We start from the raw sequence: 25,375 nt of genomic DNA, 5'->3' as shown, positions 1-25,375 counted from the left end.
GTAAGCATGTGACTATTCTATTTTATTTTATTTTTTTCTTATAGCTTTATATTTACTCTCATTGGAAATTAATGTTAATATATTTGGCTGTTTAATATTTGTCCCTGGCCCACCCTGGCCCCCCTTCTAGAAGTGCCTCTGGGAAGCAGAGCGTTGGTGGAAGGCGGGGGGGGTGGGGGGGGGGGGGGGGGTTCTGTCACTGGTTTCTTCCCTTGTGCATCTTTTCATCTCTTTTGGGGATAAGAAGAGGGAGATAAAAAAGGTTGTGAACCGTTTTGTCCCTGCCATCCATACCATACTAGTGTATGTGTTTGCGTGTGTTTGCGTGTGTTTGCATGCGCGCTTGTATATCACCACTGTTTTCCTTTTGTTTCCCTCCCCCGCCACAGCCAATCAAAAACCCTCCAAATGGAAAGAAGTACGTGCGATGCCCGTGCAACTGCCTGCTCATCTGTAAAGACACGTCCAGAAGAATAGGATGCCCACGGCCTAACTGGTAAATGTGACATGATCATTTCGTGTGTGTGTGTGAGTTCTTGGAAATGGCTGAAACTTGTGACAGAAAACTCCAGTATAGTTAAAACACTAATGAAGTGAATACATGTCCTTGTGAGTTCCATTTGGTTTTGGTTACTTGCATCTAAAATCGCCTACAATGTTTTAGCGCCAATAATGAAGTTACAGTGAGCTTAATGTTGCACACAAGTGCAAGACAAGCGTAACGGAAGCTAGCTGCATAGCATGCAAGCCTCCCTGTCATCACTTCAGAGGGCTGTGCTAGTGATGAAGTCTGCTCATCAGAGCAGCTCTCAGGTCATTCACCCAGGGTACTTGTGTTCACTACCCAGGGCAAATGCAAATCCTCACGACACCCAGCATTTGTTCAGGTGATGTTCAGATGGGACCGTCAAAGATAAATCGTTCTATGTGTCACCAATGCAACAAATTGGGGTCAGAGTAGGACTCTGGTCTCCACAATGGGCGTGACTTTTTAAAAAATTCCCATTGAACTCTTTTCATTCTGAACCCCTGCTCGTTTCCTAAAGTTGCATGGCAGCTAATTCACAAAAACATGAACAATTTTCTCCATACTATTCATCTGTGGTACCATCTGAAAATGTCTCTATTTTATGTCCAGAATGCCATGTTTAACCCAGCCATTAGGCTCATTCTTTATGGAGAAGTGCAGCCTAGCAGCACTGATCTCTACGTAGAAAACCTGAAAAGAACATGTACAACATGTAGAGTTCAGCACTGCTCTGCAACACATTATAATCAAGCACACCAGCTAATTAGCCCCTGCTAGTTCGCATTGTGACATCATCACTCTTGGCCTGTGTCCTTCCTCACAGTAGACACAGCATCAACTTGAGCCCAGCGATGCATTGGCCACATCAGTGATGCCGCAGAAACGATCAAAGCTTGACGTAGTGCACCTGTTCGAATGACCGATATCTAACCAAAATACATTGTAATTTTTCACTGTGTGCAAGTATGTGCGCTGCGCATACTTTATCGTTTCTGCCCCATCACAAACTCGGTGATTGAAGCGTTTAGCCAGTCTTACTGTGCGTGTGCACCAAAAGTGACCCGAGTGGTGGAATTCTTTATTTCTCTTTGGAGGGTCGGCCTATTGAGCGACCAAAGCGAATTCACCGGGGGCATGTCCCAGGCTTACAAGTCAGAGGCGTTATATGATTAGCTAAATCAAACTTGCCAAAGTCACGTCCAGAGAGAATACAGCGAATGTTTTGCCGGAACTTCTTCAACGACCTCGGCTATTCGGTCGCTTTGGTCATTTCTGGTGTACACATACAGTAGCCTTCACCCTAACCCAATTCGTCTCAAATAAGTCCATTGAGACCCTTGCTAGCGCTGCATTGTGACATCATCACCTGTCGCCTCTCCCCTCCCCCCAGTAGACGCATCATCAACCTGAGCCCGGTGATGGTGATCCCGGAGGAGCAGCCGGCACAGCCAGCGCTACCCGTGCAGCCCGAGGGCATGAGGGTGGTGTGCGGGCACTGCGGCAACACGTTCCTGGTAGGCACCCTCGCTGATGGGTAGATGCATAGCACCACCACATGCATAACCATGGGCACATTCTATTATCCAAACTCCCGTCCTCCCTTCTGCTTGTGGCCTCGCGATGACATTGCAAGAGGTTAACTCAACATCTCGCATGTGCGCAATTCAAATGTCATTTTCTCATTTGCAAATGGGATGTTGAATGGGAAAATGGCCCCTAAAAGTGCCTAGGCTGAGGGCGGTGAAACTTTGTTGTTTTCTCCATGGAGGCAGGGCATCAGCAAAGCGCGAGTCGAGGATGGGAGTTGGGATAATGGAATGTCCACCATCTGTCCTGTTGTTTATGCTTCATTTCTTCCTACGTCTTGCCATCTCTCTGATGGTTTTGTATTGCATTTCTTATTTGTATTTGTGTAACTGTACAGTCTGAATCAGAAGTGCCAAGAGGATTGAATTCCATCGAGGTGAAATTTGACAATGATGCTGTTAAAAATTCAGCTTCAAATATGGATGTTAAGAGAAAATAATTATTGTATGGGAAACCTAACGTGATGCACATTCCTCAAAGTTATACCAGGTTGGTCTTCTTATGAGCACATGTATCTTATATCCATATGCGCATAAGTATTTCCTCTAACAACTTAAAGGTACACTGTGTAAGATTTTTAGTTGTTTATTTCCAGAATCCATGATACCCATTCACTAATGTTACCTCTTTCATGAATACTTACCACCACCATCAAATTCAAAGTATTCATTATGACTGTAAAAATTGCACTTTTCATACATGAAAACGGGGATCCTCTCCATGGTCCGCCATTTTGAATTTCCAGAAATAGCCATTTTTAGCTGCAAAAATGACTGTACTTGTGCCATACTAGAAAATATTAGTTTATTGCTTAGTTTTCATGAAAAGATCAAATTTGGCAATAGGCAACCCATTTTCAGTGAGCAGCATAGTTGCAGTACCTTTTTTTGACCATTTCGTGCACAATGTCCCTTTAACAGTGAATCAAACTGTGTCGACAGACTTGCTGGTTCATGCTGTCTATGCACACTTGGCCACACAGGAAACAACCGACTTCCTCTTGCGTTGCACTTCTGGTCTGCAGCATGTATGGTGACACAAATGAGGATGTTGCAGATTGCATAACCCTGGTCAAGTGTCCGTTGGTATTTTGTGTCATCTCAATTTGTGTAACTGTGTTACTGTGATTCAGTGAGTGTAAATATTGGTCAAGTTATTATCATGTTCTAGATGTTACTCTTAAACAAGTCTTAGCCTGTGTTTTGCTTGATTCATTGATGTAGTCCCCTTTACAGTGTGAACATGTCAGTTGAACTGCCTGCCAATGACTGAAGACATACATCATACAAATGTTTCTGTAGAGCTTTTCTTGGTCCTTATATATGATTTCAGCCTAGTGAGCGAGCGAGTGAGCGAGCAAATGAGTGAGTGAATGAGTGAGTGAGTGACCGAGTTTGTAACTTAGTGACTGAGTGGCTGAGTTCAAGGGAATGGGTGAGTGAAACGGCGAGAAATGGGAAACAGCCGTGTGTATGCTAGTTGTCTTGCATCTATGATTAGTGTACCCAAGTAGCGGACACAGGAAGAGGGTTAATTGTTGTACAGTAGCTAACGATGGTCTCTGTGCAGTTGAGCCTCTAGGCTCCATCCAGCCACGGGTCACATGATCATGAACCAGATGCCTGTTGTTATACCCATGTATTGCCTCTGGGCTCCTGTAGGGCAATGAAGGCAGCGCCGCGTCCCAGCCTGTCTCTGACCGCTCTGGCGAGAGCTCCTCCTCCTCCTCTACAAGATCCAAGAGATCTCGGGTTGAGTGTCCACCCCCATGCCCCCCATCCCCCGACCCCTTACAACTGGCATTTGATGCCGGGATTTGAAACCAGTATCTTCCATTTTGTTGCCGTAACAGTAGTCTTGATTTAAAAAATATATAATAATAATAATTAAAAAGCACGGTTTGAAAGTTGTGTGAAAATCTCAAATCAGTAGTTGGAGATGTGTTGTCGTCAGTGCTGTCTTGCAAAGAGTGCCGTGATCACTCACTCGCTGGATGATTTTTCTAGAATACTGTCTCTCTTACTGCTGCTTGTCTAAAATGAATGAAGACCAAAAAACGCCAAAAGTGAAGTTCTAAACCTAACCACTCACATATCGTAGTCCATGAGTCTTTGTCTTTTCTCATTGTATACTAATGGGAAATTACTAATAACTAATAATCTACATATCATGCTCCGATGAGGGTTTAGATTCTGAGATTGCCTCTAAACTTCATCACTGAGAGCACAGAATGATTTTTCAGCCCAGTTACAACCTGTCCGATTGATGCTTGAAAAGGATTTCGATTACCCTTGAGGAATGCTCACCCGGAAATCATAGACTTGCATTGTAGCCCAGCCGTTTGTGCCTTTGGCTGTACGCTGAAACAATTAAGTGTGTGTGTGTGTGCATGTGCGTGTGCGTGTGCGTGTGCGTGCGTGTGACAATAGAGAGAATAGAGCATTTTGTGTGTGTTTCTCTGTTTCTCTGTATATCTCTGTGCATGTGGTGCATTGTGTGTGGTGTGCGTGTGTGCTTGCATGGATGTGTTCCTGCACCAGTGTATGTGAGTATTAATGTGTGTTGGTTATGTATGTGCGCATGACTGTGTGCCTGAACCTGTTACTGTGAGTGCATTTACATGCGCAGAGTATTCCAGTTTCACACAGAATATGTCAGTATTCGATTAAAACAAATTTTTGGATATTCTGTTTAAACATTTGAGGAACGACATTCTGTAACTGGAATATTCCCGGAACACGAACACACTTGGAATGAATAAAAAGTTTACACGACTCGTGCGCTAATCGAATACTTAAAATTGGAATACTCCTCACATGTAACTGTGCTCTGTGTGTTTGTGTGTGCATGCGTGTGTGCGTGTGTGTGTGTGTGTGTGTGCGTGTGCGTGAGAGAGTGAGAGTGAGAGTGAGAGTGAGAGTGAGAGTGAGAGTGAGAGTGAGAAAGAGTGTGAGAGAGAGAGAGTGTATTTTATCCTCAGTGCAGTGATCCCAGTCCGTCCTCTCACCCTCTCTTTCTCTGCCTTGTCTTCCTCCACAGTGGATGGAGCTGCGCTTCAACACTCTTGCCAAGTGCCCACACTGCAAAAAAATGTGAGTACTACTGCTACACCATAAATCTCTTCCTCCCTCAGGGGTGAACAGCATGAGCCCATCAGAGCAGCGACGGAACTTTGGGGGGGGATGGGGGGACCCAGGGCGCCTCCTGTATTTGTGGTGGGGGCCCTATTGTGACCTTGGCAGGCTGTATTGGGGGCCATATCAGTATTTTGCCCTGGGGCCCTCTGTGCAATTGTTCTACCTCTGAGGCTGCTGGAGCTGGTAGAATATACATTCACTGCTGGCATCACTGCAAACAAACAGCACTGTAGCTAGTGTAGTCCCTTTCTGTAATAGGTGTCTTATTTAGGTCTATAGGAGACCGGGAGTATGTTTGGTGTGCTCAGTGTATTTGTTTAGCGATTGGAAAGTCTTCTTGTTTGTGCTTTTGTGTTCGGGACTCTGCAGTATACAGGGGTCAAAGACGTCCAAAAAGGAATTGTCATTCAGTGTAACGGATACCTTCTGCTGACTGTAACTGTAAGAAACATGACTCTTTTTATTTTATTTTTTTCCAGTGAATTCATGAAAGCCTCAGCTGTCATCCATTCACTTGAAACAATTTAAAAATCATGTTTTTTTACAGTTACAGTCAGCAGAAGGTATCCGTTACACTGAATGACAGTTCCTTTTTGGACGTCTTTGACCCACTGACATCCACCTTGGGAAAGTACAATAGAACGGGCAATGAAACTGGCATTCCAAAACACAAAATTCTGGGTAGTTTGATGCTGACTGAGGTCATTGGCACACTAGTGTTCTCTGGCATTTGTGAAGTCTTCAACTGTTGCAGTTTACAAAAAGCTTTTACAACAGATGTTGGGAGAACCTACTCAGGGTTTATCGACTACCAATTTTCCAAAGAATGTACCATGACATAAGCATGACAACTTAGAGGCTACAGGACCTAATGCTGTCCAAGCAAACTGTAGCCATGTATGGTAGTCATGTGTCTTACTGTCAGTGTACACCAGAAACAACCAAAGAAAACACTTAGCCAAGGTCGCCGCAAGGCGTTTTGCCATGAATTTACTTTATTCAGTCTCGATGTGATATCGACATGTCTGATTTAGGCAATCAATCAATCAATCAGTCAATCAAAATGTATATATGTAGCACAATATAACTCACTCACTCACTCACCCTAGCGCTTACATCAGCTATGCTACCTCTCATTAGCTTGGCAGGTATCACTGGCAGCGAAATGCTAGGCTGGTCACAAAAAGCTAAAAGTGTCTCCCTGCACAGCATTTTTCGAATAGTAACTTGCGTTTCTCTGGTCGATAAGGTCATTTCTGGTGTACACATGGTGTTCTGTTGTTATTTAAGCCTATAGGAGATCAGGAGGATGTTTATTTAGTGTGTACGTATGTAAATGATTGCATAGTTTTTCATTAATCTCCCTGACGGTGGTGGAAAACAGCACCTTGAACCCTCAGAGGCTACTGGTCTAAGCAAACAGTAGCGATGTTGTCTCTCATACAGGTCCCTTGTATAGTTGCATACATACCTAGGTCCATAGGAGATCAGAGCGGCATTGCATTACATTACATTGCACATTGCTCTTATCCAAAGCGATTTAGTTATTACAGGGTGCTGGTTAGTCCCTGGAGCAATGCGGGGCTAGGCGCCTTGCTCAAGACATGGGCACTTCAGCCCTTACCTGCTGACTAGGTGGGATTTGAACTTCAGCCATTACCTGCTGACTAAGCGGGACCTGAAATCTTCTGATCCAAAGACAAACCATTGCTGTACGTTGAACACACTGAACACGAGCGGCAAGGGTGTCGGAAGTTATGGACTTGGTATAGACGAGCTGGCAGCAAAAGCAACAAAAATGTTTTTGGGCGATGAGAAGCATTTTGGGCAACATGAGCGACAGTTTGTAGTTGTATTTCAACGATATTTTGGTAATGATCTGCATGACGTGGTTCGGGCACAGCCACAGCAATCAGTTGGATTGTTTGCATTCTGTTTTTATCAATGCACCCTTTTTTTGATTTTCACACAGCATTATTCATGAATGTGCATATTTTTTTTTTCTCAGTGTTTTCAGTACTTAGATTTATTGGTTTCAGAATTCAGAATAGCATAATCACTGGAAGTAAATGGGAGCATTAGCATCAAGCCACATGCACTTTGGTGAATTTTACATTCATTTTAAAGTAGTTTATAAGTACATTTGATGATGTTTTGTTTGACCCTATAGACTTGCATTGCTATGCCGAATTTGGCTATACTGTTACACTAGGCCTTTGTAGGCCTATTCTCATATTTTATTGGGACTTAACTACATATGAGCAATTTGTTTATATGAGGTGGACTGTTCTCTTAAAGTCCAGCATTGCTTTCTGAGCATCATGTATGTATTAGATTTTGTTGCACTTTGCTGTGTTTGGTCAGTTAGTTAAGTCACGGCCGCCCCTTAGGCCAGGGCTTTCTGGTGGATGCTTAGCGTGTTTAGTGTGTATGTTAATGATTACATAGGCTTGCGCAGTCCCCAGGCATTTGTGTGACTAAAATTGAGCCTTGACAGTTTTCTGAGTTATTTTATACATGTCAATACATTGAAATAGCTTCTGGCTCTGGCTGAGTAGGAGGGACAGGTCATGGGGGGGAAAGAGGGGTCCGAGGGGTAGCTGCAGGGGGCGGCAGGGAGACATCCCTGCCGTTGCTCCACCACCGCGAGATGTTCCGGGATTAATGGAGTGAAATATCAATGAGGGGTGACTCCTGGCTGATGACCCTGCAGCTACCCTATTGGCACCGGCGGAGGTGCGTCAGGCGGAAACACCATGCAGGTGTCCCTTACCTGTGCTTTCAAGCAAATAGATAATGTGTTTTGAATTCAGTGCAAAATACAGTACATACCCAATCTCCCCCCATTCATTTGTTTAGTCAGAAGTCATCTCTTCAGTACTTGTAGTGTAGTCCCAGATAGCAAAAGGGCATTGATTTGATGCATTGGGTGTTCATTCAACGATAATCAGCGCCGATTCAACATCCCTTTGCTCTCAGGGATATATAGGTAGTCTATATGTCCATGCTAAGCGGCCATGTTTCAGGATTTACAGTGAAGCCTGTACCTCACACACGTCCTGTTCTGCAAAAGCAAGCAATTTCCCACTTTTACAGCAAATATGAGCATATTTACGGCCTGGTTAAAAATATCCTTTAAGTCTAATCCCTAAATCAAATCTGCAGATAATTAACTATGGCAAACATGGGGGTCCTTCCATTTTCCCAACTCCCATCTTCCCTTGTGTTTGTGGCCTTTTGATGACATTGCAAGACGTCATTGATGACAGAATTGTAATTCAATATCTCACAAAAGCGCAACTCAAAGGTCATATTCTCATTTGCAATTGAGATGTCGAGAACAGGAGGATAATGGACTGTACCAATGGTGTCAGTTGGCAAAGATGGCAGCATCCTGAAACTTCCATTTTTCAAAGGCTTCATTCTGATCTGTATAACTGAGTGCTTTCAGACTCGCCACAGAGAATGGATAGTCAAATCGGATGTGTACACAAACTTTTTTGTGTAAATATTTGAAATAGTTTGATATAACCTTCGACCTAGTGCATGTTTGCCCAATGCACCCTCCTCAATATGTTTACAAGCATTTCCTGAAGTTGAAGTACAAATGTTTGAAACGGGATTCTAAAATTCGAATTTACATATTTGGGATACACCTTAGTGTTAAGGTCAGGATCTTCATCCAACATTGTCTATTTCAGTATAGAGTGTATTTATAGAGTGTATTTATTTCCAACTGGCTGCTGTCACCATGAACCAGTAAAGATCAGACTGTTTTTAGTGTGTTTGTCTCAACATGTCATTGTTTGACCTCCGGGCTGAGTTGTGCCAGAGAACATGACTTAGCGCACCAGTCAGGCACATGTGTTGTATGCCACAATACGATGTCAATGTGGAAGTGGTGGAAGAGAGAGTTGATGAAATATACACACACACACACACACACACACACACACACACACACACACACACACACACACACACACACACACACACACACACACACACACACACACACACACACACACACACACACACACACACACACACACACACACATACAGTGCTTTGCTCAGGACTTTGCCTGCCCACTTGGCATCAGTGGCACCACAAAAAGATGCTATTGAAAGTAGAATACCTAATTGCCCTGCGTTTAGACTTCTGTCACGCACACACGCACACACACACACAAACACACACACACACACACACACACACACACACACACACACACACACACACACACACACACACACACACACACACACACACACACACACACACACACACACACACACACACACACACGCGCGCGCACGCCGATTACAGTTAGTGGGGAAGAGAGACTGGAAAAGCAAAGTGAGTAACAAGAAAAACCTAAGAAAGAAGCGAGAACGATAGGAATGTGGAAGCTGATGGAAGGAAGGAAAATAGCACCTGAGAGAAAGAGAGGGAGGGAGGTAGAGAGAGAGGGAGAGATTAGGGGAGTGCTAAGCTAACTGATTCTGATTTGGTTGTGAATCCAGAAGAATGTGTCCCAATCCAGTCACATGAGAACCATGAGGGGCTTTCAAAAACTTGTGAGCAGCGAGAGAATGTGTGTGTGTGTGTGTGTGTGTGTGTGTGTGTGTGTGTGTGTGTGTGTGTGTGTGTGTGTGTGTGTGTGTGTGTGTGTGTGTGTGTGTGTGTGTGTGTGTGTGTGTGTGTGTGTGTGTGTGTGTGTGTGTGTGCGTGAAAGGGAGGGAATGTGTGTGTAAGAGGGAGAGTGTAAGGAGAGAAATTGTGTAATGAGGAGAAACTCATTCACCCAGTCAAATATTCTAGGCTACAAAATCTGTATGAATACACTGTAAATTTTGCCATTTTAATCTCGTCCTCTATGTTGATCTAACACTACAATTTGCTGTGTAGAAATGATCCCATGGCCCATATTTCAATTTGTGTTAAATTTAACTTGTTTAATTTTAACTTGAATTTTATTTAATTTTGACAATCTAAGGACAGGCAAACTAACAAATACAAGTTTGAGTAGGCCATTGGCAGGGCTCTAAATTAACTTTTTTTCATCACCAGCCAAAATGACTACTAGATGTTAATCTCTAGCCAAACACACACTCACTGTTGGAGCTATACTATTCTTTTTAAGTAATGTTAAAGTTAATGGTTAATTTGTTTATTGTTTTGAGAACATTACAGTATGATTAGTTAGTAGTATTTTAGTAATGTGGTAATTTTAATAATAAATGATAATTCTACTTGTTTAGTTATTTGCTTTGCTTTATAGCTTTAGTCATTTTTCTTTGATTTATTTACCGATATATCATTTGAACACTTGGGGGCGATAGTGGGCACAGGTACACCTGTATATAGGTAGGAAGTAGGTGGTGATCTGTGTAGGCACCTGGGTGATGGGCATATGGTTTTTTACCAGAGCGAGAGATGCCATGTGTTTGCTCAACTGGAATAAAATAAACCACCATCAACTCAAGAACTTTGCCTGGAAATTGGACTTTGTCTTGCCTGCGTACATTACCTGCCCATGGTGCCTGAAGTGTTCCGTTTGATTTAAGTTTAATTTGATTTTGTTTGACAAACGGCCACTACACAAGTAAAAAACCTACCCAACTAAGAACTGGCTCAAGGAAAAGTCTGCGCCTATGGATTAATGAAAACTTTCCTTGGATCTGGATCTCGGACATTATTGGAATATCCGATGGAATTTGTGAGTTCATCGTTCATGGATTGTTTGTTGGCGTGAGGGAGGAAGGCCTTGCCCAGAACAAAGAACTCGTGGTATGTGCACTGCTGAAGAGTTAAAAGCCGTATAGGAAAACGGTGAAGATGATTTCATTGAAAAGTTGTTTGGACTTTTAAAAAGTTAAAACTGGCTGCCTTGACTGCTGCGCGCTTTGTATTTACGCGCCCGGCCACCTTCATTCATAAAAAGGCATGATAAGAAGCCTGTGCATTCACAACCTGTGTCGGTGAAGAGGACTTGCTTGTTTTATAAGAACATTGCTTACGATAAAATTCGGCACTTTCTGCTCGTCACCATTGCCGCATTCAGATTCAGAACTTTATTCAAAATTATAAGTTTGTAGCAAAATGTCCGACGTAGAGGCGAAATCCGGATTGGAAAGGCCTGAATCAAAACGGTCGATTAAATTAACACCTAATGGAATATGCTTTTACATACAGACTTGTCAAGAAAATCGATCAGCAAAAATTAAGCAATCTAAAAGGTTTATGGATAAAATCCGCGGCCTAATTGAGTCAGGTGGAAAATCAGATGCTGTGAACGCGCAGCTTGCCTTGTTCATTCAGTGCTACGAGGAGGCGCTTAAAGTACACGAGACATTCATGGAATTGCCTCTACCAGAGAATGACCAAACGCTTAACAGCAACATCAAAAACTTTGAGGATAAAATCACATCATGTCGAGCATTTACTGAGGAGATAAAGGAGTGGCTGTCTAAAAGTGGCAAACCATACTCGCAGCCAAAAGAGCCTCATGACACAGACTGTCTTGATGATGGGATAAATCCCGAAGACAGCATTTCAAATGTGTTGAGTGTAAAATCTAGTACTGCAAAATCACGCGCAACAGGCGCATCAACTTCTTCATCCAAGGCGCGCGCAAAGGCGGAATCCGAGAGAATGGCTCTTTTGAAACGCTCTGAGCTGCTGAAAAAGAAACATGAAATTGAAGTGCAAGAGGAAAGGTTACGACGAGAAACAGAAAAATTACGCAGGGAAAAGGAACAATTGGAGCTGGAAACAGACTTGGCAGCAAATACAGCAAAGCTTGAGGTATTAGAAAGTAAAACGTCTCAGTGTGGTTCAAAACGATCAGATGGAATGAACTCTTATTTGAAAAAGAGTAAAGCCCAAAACTCCACCGGACTAAATCCCCAAGCCAGCGACTTTGTTCCTCATGCAAATATTCTTGCCTTCCCTGCTGCACCAGTAGTCAGACCAAAGCAAAGACCTGCTGCGCAAATGAATGTAATGCCGCCACAAGTAAGACGCACTGCTCTCATCGGACATCAAACAGGAAACAATTTAAATTCCCAAACTCAAACTGGAAATAACAAAATTGATGTGGTGAACATTATGCAAAAACAAAATGAAATCACTGCATTGTTAGTTCAGCAGAGTGTATCATCAACTCTGCCTGCACGAAATCTCCCTGTCTTTGATGGAGATCCTCTCCAATATCAGTCATTTATTAGGGCCTTTGAAAATGGAGTGGAAATGAAGACGGATAATGCGATTGACTGTTTGCGCTTCCTTGAACAGTACACCAGGGGGCTTCCAAGGGACCTTGTGCAGAGTTGCCAACATCTTCCCCCAGATCAAGGCTATCAAAGAGCCAAAAGTCTTCTTGCACAGCACTTTGGAGATGAACACAAAATTGCATCTGCTTACATGGAGAAAATAATGAACTGGACTCCAGTAAAACGTGAGGACGTGAAAGGATTGCAAGCACTGTCTTTATTTCTCAGAGGATGTTCGAACATGATAGAACAAGTGATGTACTTGAGTGAATTGGACATACCGTCTAACATGCGTAGCATTATCCTGAAACTTCCCTACAATTTAAGAGAGAAATGGAGGAATGTTGCATGTGATCTGTTGGAAAAAAGAGGATATAGAGCCATGTTTAATGATCTTGTGAATTTTATTGAGAAGCAAGTCAAAATAGCATTAGATCCAGTTTTTGGAAATATTCAAGATCCTTACCCCTCTTCTCACACCAAAGCATCCAGCCGCAGTCAGCTTAGTGAGAGAAAGGAAAGCAGTTTTGCCACAAATGTAACTCCCGTCAGCCAAGACTCTATGGCGCAGCCTTCAGGACATGCAATGAATAACACCAACTCCTTTCATAGCTGCCTTTTTTGCCTGCAGAACAACCACACATTGAATCAGTGCTCAGAGTTTAAAGCCAAAGAACACAGTGACAAAATAAACTTCATCAAGAACAAGGGCATTTGTTTCGGTTGCCTCAGAATAGGCCATATAAGCAAAAACTGTCGGAGACGTTTGAATTGCCATGTATGTCACAAGAAACACCCCGGAGTCCTTCACATAGAAAAACAGAATACAGGTACATCTGTCAACCCTTCAACTGATTCAAATGTGCCCTCTCAGACATGTAGCCATATCGGGGCCGGAGTAGAACACTCCACCTTTTCCATTGTTGCTGTGAAAGTCAGAAGCAAACTGACCAACAAGACCACAGAGACATATGCGTTCCTTGATCCTGGCAGTTCTGGAACGTTCTGCACAGAAAACATGGCAAGAAAGCTGAAGCTGCGAGGTGAGAAGACAAACATTCTTCTAAAAACTATGGGCCAACAGAAAGTTGTTGATGCTCACGTACTGTCAGGGCTGGAGGTGTCTGGCATGGATGCTGAAGATTTTGTAGAGCTTCCTGATGTTTTAACTCAAAAGTGTATGCCTGTGTCTACACTTAACATTCCCAGACAAGCTGACATTGCTCCATGGCCTTATCTTAAAGATGTAAAACTTCATGACATTCATGCAGATGTTGAACTGTTGATAGGAACTGATGCATCTAAAATCTTGGAGCCTTGGCAGGTGATAAACAGCCAGAAAGACGGCCCATACGCCACCCGAACTCGGGTTGGTTGGTTAGTCTATAATGGTGGCAGCTGCAGAAGCAAACGTGACTATTCTTCTGTAGCAGCAAATTACATCTCTGTTGAACACCTGCAAGGAATTCCTGTAAAACAGCATCACCATGACCTCACCGAAAGAGCATCAGAGGAGCAGATTGAAATGTCAGGAGTAGACCTCAAGCTGCAAAATGAGCTACAACCCAAATTGGAAAGAATTGCAGTCGTCAGAGAGCCAACTGATGTCGATCAGGACAAGTGGCATGTATTGGATGATGGCCTTCAGTTGATTCCTGCTGCTGACCCGGAGATCAAGAGAGACCAGACTCAACAGAGGAAAGCTCCTAGAACAAGACTTGCCTTACTTCTAGACTCGCCTGCTGAGAGGGTGTTGCCAGATGAAGCTCCATTCACTCAGAGACAGAAGTGGACAGAAAGAAGAAACCTTGTACCTGGAGACATTGTTCTTGTGGCACATGCTACAGCACCGAGAGGAGGCTGGATGATGGGGAGAGTCCTGGAAGTGAGATCAGATGCGATGGGCCATGCACGCTCCGTGCGCTTCAAAATGAAGACCAGTGTCCTGGAGAGGCCTGTGACGAAGCTGTGCCTGCTGCTGGAGGCTGGAGTGGACTGACTTGGCCATTTGGTCTCTCTCTCTCTCTCTCTCTTTCTCTCTTTCTCTCTTTCTCTCTTTCTCTCTCTCTCTCTCTCTCTCTCTCTCTCTCTCTCTCTCTCTCTGATTAACATATCTTTTCTTTGTAGGTGCAGCAAGAAGACATTTGTGCTTGATGTAGTTAGTTACTGCTTATTGTATAGCTCCTCTTTTCATAATTCAGTAATTGTGATAATGCCCAATTAGGGGCCGGAATGTTGGAGCTATACTATTCTTTTTAAGTAATGTTAAAGTTAATGGTTAATTTGTTTATTGTTTTGAGAACATTACAGTATGATTAGTTAGTAGTATTTTAGTAATGTGGTAATTTTAATAATAAATGATAATTCTACTTGTTTAGTTATTTGCTTTGCTTTATAGCTTTAGTCATTTTTCTTTGATTTATTTACCGATATATCATTTGAACACTTGGGGGCGATAGTGGGCACAGGTACACCTGTATATAGGTAGGAAGTAGGTGGTGATCTGTGTAGGCACCTGGGTGATGGGCATATGGTTTTTTACCAGAGCGAGAGATGCCATGTGTTTGCTCAACTGGAATAAAATAAACCACCATCAACTCAAGAACTTTGCCTGGAAATTGGACTTTGTCTTGCCTGCGTACATTACCTGCCCATGGTGCCTGAAGTGTTCCGTTTGATTTAAGTTTAATTTGATTTTGTTTGACAAACGGCCACTACACTCACTAATGGGCTAAAATGGCTAGTAAGTTGATCTTTTCTACCAGCCAAACTGAAATTCCACCAGCATTTGGCTGGTTGGCTGGTGTTAATTTAGATTCCTGGCCATTGGAAGTATGAGTATGCAAGTATTACTCAGCAACGCATTTTGTGATGTGCTTATTCAGGCTGAATATTGAATTAACCAATTTGTTTGAGCCAGAGATCATTTTTGGGTTTTTTTTATGTAGGAAACTGAAGGACAGACAGGAAATTATTAGAGAGAGAGAGAGAGAGTAGGCGAGTACATCTATGCAAAAAAAAGACCTAACCCCAAAAAAATTGATACAAAAGGTTTTTCAACTGATTCTGTTACCTCTAAGTGTCCTTAATAACATACTAAAAATCTAGGAAAATCTGACTTCAGAAAAGGTGTCATTTTCAAGATCAAAGTTTTAAAAAAATAAAGGTTACTACATGATAATGACATTGGCATGAAGTAACATGTTTTCAGGATCTGTTTGTTTGGAGTGCTGTTTGGGTGGATAAAGACACTACTGCTATGATAATATCCATGTGCTGTTTTGTCAGGGCACATCATCAGTGATGAATCATGGTGTCACTAGGTATTTTGGGTCTTTCAGCAGCTGAACTGAAGAGACAGGAGCCACTACATGTGTAAGTAGAGGGCAAGGTGAAACGGTTGGTACTGGAGACAGACAATGTCCTGAAAGGACATAGGGCTTTAGCATAGCTTTCAGGTAAGCCAGAGTAGGGCCTGTTGTAGCGTCATAGGCAAGGGTCAGGGCCTTGTATTCAATTAGGGCATGAGAAAGAGGACATGACTGGGAAACTGAGGCTATGTGGTCAGAGAATGATAGATGGTCATCAACAATGACACCTAGATTTCTTGTGGCCTTATTTGAGGCAACAGTAGCAGAATCCATATTGAGCTCGATATCATGGCAACCTAAATCTTTGGCTGGGATCACCAGCAGTGCATTTGGGCGAGGCTCAACTGAAGGTTGCATTCCTTCATACTTGTGGATAGTTCAGAGAGGCAAGCGGAAATGTGTGTGACCGTGGAGTCATCTGGCACAAAGTAACTGTGCTTCATCGGTGTAACAGTAGTATGAGAAGCTGTGAGAACAGATAACATGGCCCAGTGATGTGGTGTACATGGCAAATAGGAGTCCCAGCACCAGCCCTTAGGACACCTCTGTGGAGAGGCTATGATTTGAGGACAGCTGACCTTGCCCTTGATACATGCTAACAATGATACCACCAGACTCAAAGATTGTCTGGAAGAACTTGAGACACATACAACTCAATTATTTATCTAAGAGAGATGTTAAATAATCATGTTTTGAAAAAAAAATGCTAGCTGGTGTGTCTGCACAAAGATTTTTAGATTTACTACGAAACAAAAAGAGATGTCCATAATCTCTTCTGAAGATATCTTCTGGCTTACTAGAAACAAAATAAAAGAGTAATTTTGAGCTTGGCTTTTTCAGATTTTGAGGTTTTGCATTTTGAAATTTAATGCATATTTAATTAGATATAGTCCAATTACCATATTAAAACATAACATTTCAGAAAACTTGCAATACATTTTTTTCTCACAAATATGTGAGTAATCACCGGATTAAGTTTCATGGTGATATCGGCAAGCTAAATTTTTTGGCCTATTCACCTGGAGTGTCTCTTGACCCTTATAATAAGCCTATGGCAGCCATGTTGAAAAAATCTCATTTCCCAAAGTCAGATTTTACTAGATTTTTAGTATGTCATTTAGCAGGTCCAATAGTAATAGAATCCATAAAAAAACCTTTTGTATCAATTTTTTTGGGGTTAAACCCTAAATGTACTCGCCTAGAGAGAGATGGGGTAGGGTTGGGAAGTCAACCAGGCTGGATTCGAACCTGGGTCCCCACGGGCATGTAGCTCGAATTTGTTACAGGTCTTGGCACACTGCACCACAGCACCTCCCCATAAACATGTTTTGTAATAGAAAATCTCAAAGTGTAAGATATCTTGTGAGTGGCTGTAGGTCATCCTCTTTCTCTTCCTCAAGCACATTGAATGACAGTTGTGTGTATGATATTGTGCAGTGTGGGGTTAGGTGCCTTGCTCAAGGGCACCTCAGCCATGGAGTGAGATAGGGAGAGATAGGGTGGGATTCGAACTGCAACCCTCTGATCTAAAGTCCATCTCCTGAACCATATTGATATTGATGTACTAATGGGTAATAGGGAGATTGGTGAAGTGAGGTTGGTGGAGTAGCTTCAGCCAGCCAGGATGCCCGTTGGGATCCTCCGTCAGTAGGCTGCAGTGGTCATTAGCACACACAGCAGCACATGACAAGCAGGAGGAATGACTCAGCATGGATGGAGCTACCTCTCTCTCTCTCTCTCTCTCTCTCTCTCTCTCTCTCTCTGTCTCTCTGTCCTTTTACGGTCTTGGCAATATTACTAGACAGTACATTTTGCAGTGTTAATTCAACCTCAAGATGGAAGGAACTAGACGCATTAAATTAGACTGAGTGTTGGATTAACATTATAAATGTTAATGTGTATTCTTCTGTCACCTGCTTTACTATTCTGTGTGCTACTACTACTACTTCTACTACTACAGTACTTCACTATCACAGTCTCTATTCTTTTTTCTCTCCACCCCCCAACTCTCAAATGGTCACCTTTACACTGTAGACTTGGGAGTTTGCATGCCACTAGTGGATGCTAGGGTTGAATCACATGACTGTGTGGAGGGAAACTGTTCAATGGAGATGTGATGTAGTATGTGTAGAGGACACTAAGCCCTCTCAAAAAAGATGGGAAGTAACATATTGCTAAATAACATCAATCAGTGACAGTCAGAAGTCAGCCCGAAGTAATAAGCCAAGGAGAACTGCATGTATAGTATGCCATTTATGTGTATGTAAAATGTTTCCTGTGAGTGAGTAAAGTATTTGTATTGTGAAACTGTAACTGCAGCCTGGGAAGGCGGCTTACTGTATGTACTCTCTCTCTCTCTCTCTCTCTCTCTCTCTCTCTCTCTCTCTCTCCCTCTCTCTCTCTCTCTCTCTCTCTCTCTCTCTCTCTCTCTCTCTCTCTCTCTCTCTCTCTCTCTCTCTCTCTCTCTCTCATTAATTGCGTCGTGTGTTGGAGACAGCAGCATTTATACTGTATATGTGTTCTGTTTGCAGATCCTCTGTTGGCAGTGCCCTCCCGCGGAGGCGTTGCTGTGCCTACATCACCGTGGGCATGATCTGTGTCTTCATTGGCGTTGGACTGACGGTGAGTCATCGCTACAGACACTATATGCATTCATTGTACGTATAATATGAAGATGTGTATCATACAGGCGTATTACAGATAGACCTTCAGACCTTGGTTCTTGAAGTTCCAGGTGGGTCCCACTAAATATAGGTAATGCAAATTGGACAGTCATATACTGTACCTACCTCTAGTAACAGCTTTCTAGATCATACTGAAATCAAAGTAGCTAAGTGCAAATAAAAACTAAATGACATTATAACATCATGGCTGTAACTCAAGGGAAGGCTGCATTTCTATGTACTCTATGCATTTCTATGTGCTTCAAGTAAAATGTGCACTGTGAGTCAGCCAGAGATGTCGATCTAAAAAAACACCCCTAGTTTGTGTCAGGAAAAAAAAGATGAGATTGAACTGAATAGAGTAGAATAGGAAATTGTGTCTACGTTTTTTTTAGGTTCTAACAAGGTATCGAGCAGATGACGTCAGCAATGGGATGGAATGTTTCTGCAACCTCTGCACTTCTGGTCTCCTAAAGAGGCGTGGCCATCATAGCATAACTGTCAATCATCAAACACCAGTGCAGTATCAACCACTCGCGTTTCCTTAATTCATTTGCTCCCATGGGGCACCTAAGTCACGCCCTTCTACTTCCGATCCATGGGGCAGAAGCTCGCAAAATTTTGAATGCAAGTTAATGGAGCGAGTCAAGCTAAATCCTCATCCCGTTTGGCATGTGCTCCGGATTTCACATATGATGACAGTGAATTTGAAAGGTTTGGATTTGCGTCGTAAGACCACTCATTTTCGGCACGCAAGAAACGTTATTTTAGCTTTTGTGCAAAACTGTGTTGGAGACTACACTTGCGCCTCGCATATCTGACGTGAACCGAGGCACAGCCAACCCTACCGCTGCACCGTGGCTTAAAGGGACACTGTGCAGGAAATGGTCAAAAAGGGTACTGCAGCTATGCTGCTCATTGAAACTGGCCTGCCTATTGCCAAATTTGATCTTTACATGAAAGTTTACTAAGTAATAAACTAATATTTTCTAGTATGGTTCAAGTAGAGTCATTTTTGCAGCTAAAAATGGCTATTTTTGGAAATTCAAAATGGCGGACCATGGAGAAGATCCCCCTTTTCATGTATGAAAAGTGTCATTTTTTCTGTCATAATGAATACTTAGAATTTGATGGTGGTGGTCAGTATTCATGAAAAAGGTAACATTAGTGAATGGGCACCATGAATTCTGGAAATAAATAACTAAAAATCTCACACAGTGTCCCTTTAAGTGGCTGCACGTCGGACATGCGACGTCTGTTGTGTAGTCCAAATAATTACATATTTTTGCACACTCACAGCTCAAAAATCGCTTGCCAAGTGAAGTCAACAAGCACACCATTGGTTGTTATTAATTGTGAGGCACAGCATATGTGTGATCGACGGGGAAATGCGAGGTGGATCGGAAAATAGCTTTGATCAGTCCATTACAGCCCAGTCAAAAGTTTTTCCGTTGACAGCCCCATAAGCCGCCCGGAAGGGGTGGAGACTTAGGTGCCCCATTGGAAACACTCTGGGACTGAGAGGACTCCGGTCAGGGGAACAAAAAAGGGGCGTGACCGACATAATATGAAACGGGAGCGAACTTTAAATTAAGTAAGGGTTAAAGGGGGATTCATACTTGGCGTGACTGGTGTAAAGGGCCGTACACACACGTCGCTGCAAGTTACTCGCTCAGCGAATGAACTCAATAGAATGTCAATGTGTCCCAGCGAGACTCGCAGGTGAGTAGGCGAGTACTGTACAAGCGATGCGATGTGGGCGGATCCCGAGTTGAAAATATTTTATCTCCGAGCGAGGCGAGTAAGCGAGTAACCAATTGGAGTGCAGAGTTCGGTACTTCTCGGCTGTCCATTGGCAGTTAAAGCCGCGGGAACTATCAGCGAACGTTCCATGAAAGAGTGGCGAGTAGACGAGCAAGCGAAATGCTAGCTTTGTGTGTGTACGCCGCTTAAGTCTCCTTCATACTTCACTCGCGACCTCACTCGCGACCTCACTCGCGCCGTCACGTGACCCAAAATGACGTCACACGCCATGGCGCGAGATGCCGTGTCGCGACGTCGTGCACCCCACATTTTTTGTAACATGTCGTGCGCCACCAGCGACCATGCAGGTAGGCAGACAAAGCAGGAGTTGCGAAGAGAGGCTACAACTACTGTAGGCTACTACAGAATGGATCCTGCACCATTTTAAGGATAATAAAATGTCATAGAGAGTTATTTTATCTTCTCTCTTAAATGTTGTTCAGTGAAACAATTGTTTACTTTGTTCAGAAGCACGTTGTGTTCGGCGATATATTTAAAAATTCTGCCGCCAGAACAATGCTCTCACATGGTCTTGGAATGATCTGGCAATGTAGGCTACAACAAAAAATATATGTTTCAATGTGGTAAGTCACAAGTCAGTCGTTCAGTAGCCCTACAGCAGCCGTGTTTGGCTTTCTATTTTATACATCCGTAGAACTCACGCTGCGAGTTGCGAAAGAAACTGCCGTTTCTCTCATGAACAGCAGAGGGCACTTCCGACAATGCGAGCGAAAGCCTTCTGAAGTATGAATAGTCTGTCGCAAGTGATGACGTCATTAATGGTTCTCGCGCCACACGCGACAAAATGCGCACGTGAAGTATGCAGAGCCCTTTAACGTTCGGCGAGAAGGTCGCTACCGTGGAATAGCAGCACGACAGAGAGAATCTTTAGACCCCGACGCGGAGCGGAGGGGTCTTGTTCTCTCTGAATTGCTGCTATTCCACAAAGCGACCGACTCGCCGAAAGTTAACCCGCTTATTATATGGATATACTTAAATGATTCACACATGGCGGGGACATTTCTTTAGGCCTATTTAATGTTAAGATTGTTGCTGCGCAAAACAAAACAGTGCCGTTGTGGAACACCGCTAGGCAACAGGTAGCCAGGACAACAGGTGTTGTCTATCACAGCAGCTGATTAGAGTCTTGTTGAAAAGTCGCTTTAGCAGTGAAAAGTCTTGTTGCCATTGACAGCGGTCTGTTATAGACCAACCCGTCCGTTATCGAAAAATAACAGACGTGCGAACGTTCGGGAGCCCCGTTGAAATGAATGGAGCATTCGACCGATGACGTCACAACCATATAATAATCGTCTTGTTCTTTCTCCAACAACTTTTCCACCCCTGATGTTGAAAGACACCTTCCATCCTAGCCACTCCACTCCATGTTTGAAATGCTGTCCTCATGGAAAGGACAGTGTTCGACAAAATGCAAAAAAAAAAATCTTCCCCTTCTTTTCACATTTTTATTTATAATTGTACATAGACAGACTTAATGTGAGATTAAATGTGAATTTAGTCTGGCCCCGACCAATGAGACATTGGAAGAAGGTTGATGGGAACAACACATTGTTTTTCAAACCGTGTCTGTGCCTATAGGCCAACTCTCTGACCAAAACCCGCCCGCTTTTCATCCAAGGATTCAAATGCATTCAAAGATTTTTTTAAATCACCTGCATTGTGATTGGTCCGCCAGTTTCAGGGCCTGGGGCATTGTCCGAGGCTAGACCCACTCGCAAGCAAAAATAATTTTGCCCGCTGGCGGGTGGGGCTAGTTTACTAGGCTAGTTGAAACCTTCATTTCACTGCAATTATATTTCACTGCAATTGTGCCAACGCAAGAAAGCATGTGACAATAAAAATCTTATGTCCTGTATCTTGTCTCTCCCAGGTGGGCACTCAGGAGTTTGCCAGCCGCTACGCTGCCACGTACGTCTCCTGGGCCTTCGCCTACCTCCTGGGCCTCATCTGCCTCATACGCGCCTGCTACTGGGGAGCCATCAAAGTCAGCTACCCCGAGAACACTTTCGCATAGGCTCCCTCCACCTCACTGACCGACTGACCGACCGACTGACTGACTGACTGACAGGGGGCAAGGGGTGGACGGGGGCCCCCACTACATACTGAGAGCCCAGGTCCAGAGGTTTCATTGCCGGGTTTAGAAAGTAGAAAAACCCAGAGTTGTATAAAGTAGCAGGAGAGAAGTACTTTTGCAGATGTAATCCTCAAAGTTGAAACCATGTAATATCATATCACTAGTGTTGTAATTACATATGTAAGAGTACCTATACTTCTACTTTATACAACTCCGGGAAAACCCTGCCACACTTTTGATCCAACCGACTCTGAATTGGCTGATCCTAAGGAGTACTGAAGACGGCTATGGCTATGAAGTCGCCTGTGTTGAAAGGAAACTGTGGCAGGGTTAAAACTTCTAAACAGGGTTTTGGACACCTCTGCCCATGTCATGGCCCTCAGTGGGACCCAGAATAGAAAAAAACACAATGGATGGGTGTGTAAGAAAGGTCTCTATTGACTGCTGTTCATTGTTTTATTTCCATCCGTGTGGTGTCATTGAGAGGTGGGACTTGGGTTCTCTTCACACACAAAAGATGCTACTGTTTTAAGTTGTCACTCTTCTCTGGTCAGATATTCTTTTCCACGTGATGTTATAAAAAATCCAGGTTACAGGGAGCCGAGATCCAGTCCAGGTTGGTTTGTTTGTTTGTTTTTGTTTGTTTTGTTTGTTTTTTTCAATCGTAGAGGATTGTGAAATATATCTTATCTTCAGTATTAAACCACAAATTACTTGTCGATTTAATTCGATCTAGTCTTAGGGAGAAATTAAATGAAAACAATGATGCTTTTTGATTTCATATGTATCTACTGATGTGTCTGAATCACCTGTGATGCCATTTATAATTTCTTTTTTTTTGAAAAGCTGCGATCAGTCCCTGGATGTGGTTTCTCCTGGATCAGTGCAATCCCTGCCCAACAGACATTATTGTTACCAACTCCATTTTTTGCCCAACATTTTTTTGTTTTGTTTTGTTTGGTTTTATTTTTGTTACCAACCAGACCAAATACGGTTATCTTTCTTTTATCATCGTCTCGTATGATGAAATTGCCCATTGCACTACAGTTTTATGCAATTCTTTTGTTCAGTTGCTGCTATAGATGACACAGCCTTGAAACAGCTGTAGAATGAAGGACTGGTTTCATTGACGTTGTTGGATTACAGTTTTCTCTACCTTTGTTAGACTTCTAAATCATTATTGTATTAAATTGTGTAGAAGTCTACCAAGGATAGAGAACAGTAAAAACTATAATCCTATAATGTTTAATAAACATTAGTCCTTCAACAAAGTCCTCATGTATTGATGATCTATCACACTCATGCTCACGGTACCGTTAAAGGAAAACACACAGAACAGTATTTTAAATGTCCTGAAGGTATTTTAACTGTCATTTACAAAAACACTTACTGTAATAAATGTTTTCTGTGCCAACATGTCTGTTGTCCTAAGGGTCCTTACAGGGAGATTAATGTGCATTTAAACGAAACAAAAGAAAAAACGGTGAGATTCTTTGCCATAGTGTTCATTGTCACTCTCACCGTGAGGCATTAAATTTGTTTTCACAAACTTTACAAAGAGAGAAACATTTAAAAACGCTCAGTCCTCTCATGATCCTCTCATCACACACACACACACACACACACACACACACACACACACACACACACACACACACACACACACACACACACACACACACACACACACACACACACACACACACACACACACACACACACACTACTATTTGCCTTCATTACAGACAGTATTAACAGTTTGCTGCATAGCACTCATAATTGCATGATTGTTCATTTTTATTTTTTATTATTTTTTAAAAAGTACACATGTATAAACAACTATGTTGTTTTTAATATATTTTTTCAGGCACTGAAAAAAGAAACATGGTACGACTGCTGTCATATTATGTCCTCCTACTGTGTGTAGACAATAAAAATCCTCTCTTTGCTTCTTGCCTGTGTCCCGAAATCCAGTAAAAGAGAAAACCTCACCTCGCTAGGTACATACTGTACATAGGGTCCAACTCAACATCCCTCATCCTCTCTCATTGCTTGTGGCCAAGTGCTTCACTGACATCAGTTTTTGTCAGAAATGTAACGTTTCCCCGCTGTTAGCCAGTTGGCACAACAACTTCTGGGGGACTTTTTACCATCTAACATCCCGATTGCAAATGAGATTTTTTTTTAAATACCTTTGGTGATTGTGATTTTGAGAGATGGGGAATACAAGTTCTATGGTCAATGACAATGACCTCGAGGCCACAGGCATAAGGGGAGGATGTGATGTTATTGATATTGAGTTGGACTCCTAGACACGCGGTAGATCATAACATGTTCTGTGGAGACAGGCGGGCACAGCCACTGTATCTGAACTAACCTTGTTCTGAATGTGATGATGATGATGATGATGATGATGATGAACCTGAAGCTATCTGTACATAGTCTATTCTCTCGCAGCACATGGAAAAAAAACCCTGTAGCTTGAGTTGGAAATACTGCTTGGGTCTTTTTGAAAATGACAATTTACCAATAAAATTAGAAAAATATAATAATACGAGTCTGTGTCTACCATTTTTTGGCGTCTGTCGGAAATGAGGAGTTTTCTCATCAATGCTTCAATTCTGATACAATGGGATTCAAGAGTATTGTGTGACCTTAATAGTTTGGGTGGATTTTTTTTGTATACGAATTGGATCAATATTCTACATTTTTTTGTATGTGTTTATTATTGTACCAGCTTACCGTAACCACACTTAAAATGTTTCTTGGCTGAAAATGTCTGAGACAGGATATGTGCTGTCAGGCATGCAATGTGTATCATAAGTGATATGCATTAAAATACTAATTATCTTTGTTCTGTAGTACACTGCATTTCTTGGTATGTTTATACCAATGCATCAATGATGATGCGTA

General features: G+C 42.7%; 1 protein-coding gene across 2 annotated transcripts in view; it reads left to right on the top strand.

Annotated features, from left to right (window-relative positions):
• The window catches only part of pip4p2 (phosphatidylinositol-4,5-bisphosphate 4-phosphatase 2), a 39,012-nt gene extending 14,370 nt beyond the window's left edge, over window positions 1-24,642 (top strand). The window contains exons 3-8 of one of the 2 annotated variants that reach the window (XM_063185359.1): window positions 390-496; window positions 1,920-2,043; window positions 3,778-3,867; window positions 5,156-5,208; window positions 18,433-18,523; window positions 22,259-24,642. In XM_063185359.1, the coding sequence (XP_063041429.1) occupies window positions 390-496; window positions 1,920-2,043; window positions 3,778-3,867; window positions 5,156-5,208; window positions 18,433-18,523; window positions 22,259-22,402 (609 nt within the window). In that variant the 3' untranslated portion in view covers window positions 22,403-24,642. The remainder of the gene's footprint in view (window positions 1-389; window positions 497-1,919; window positions 2,044-3,777; window positions 3,868-5,155; window positions 5,209-18,432; window positions 18,524-22,258) is intronic. The other variant, XM_063185360.1, reaches the window with a different exon arrangement.
• The last annotated feature ends 733 nt before the right edge of the window (window positions 24,643-25,375 follow it).

Source organism: Engraulis encrasicolus, chromosome 20 (assembly GCF_034702125.1).
Source record: "Engraulis encrasicolus isolate BLACKSEA-1 chromosome 20, IST_EnEncr_1.0, whole genome shotgun sequence".
In the NCBI taxonomy this organism is placed as follows: domain Eukaryota; kingdom Metazoa; phylum Chordata; class Actinopteri; order Clupeiformes; family Engraulidae; genus Engraulis; species Engraulis encrasicolus.
The sequence above is the reverse complement of the archived record's forward strand: the minus strand, read 5'-3'. Positions and strand labels throughout refer to the sequence as shown.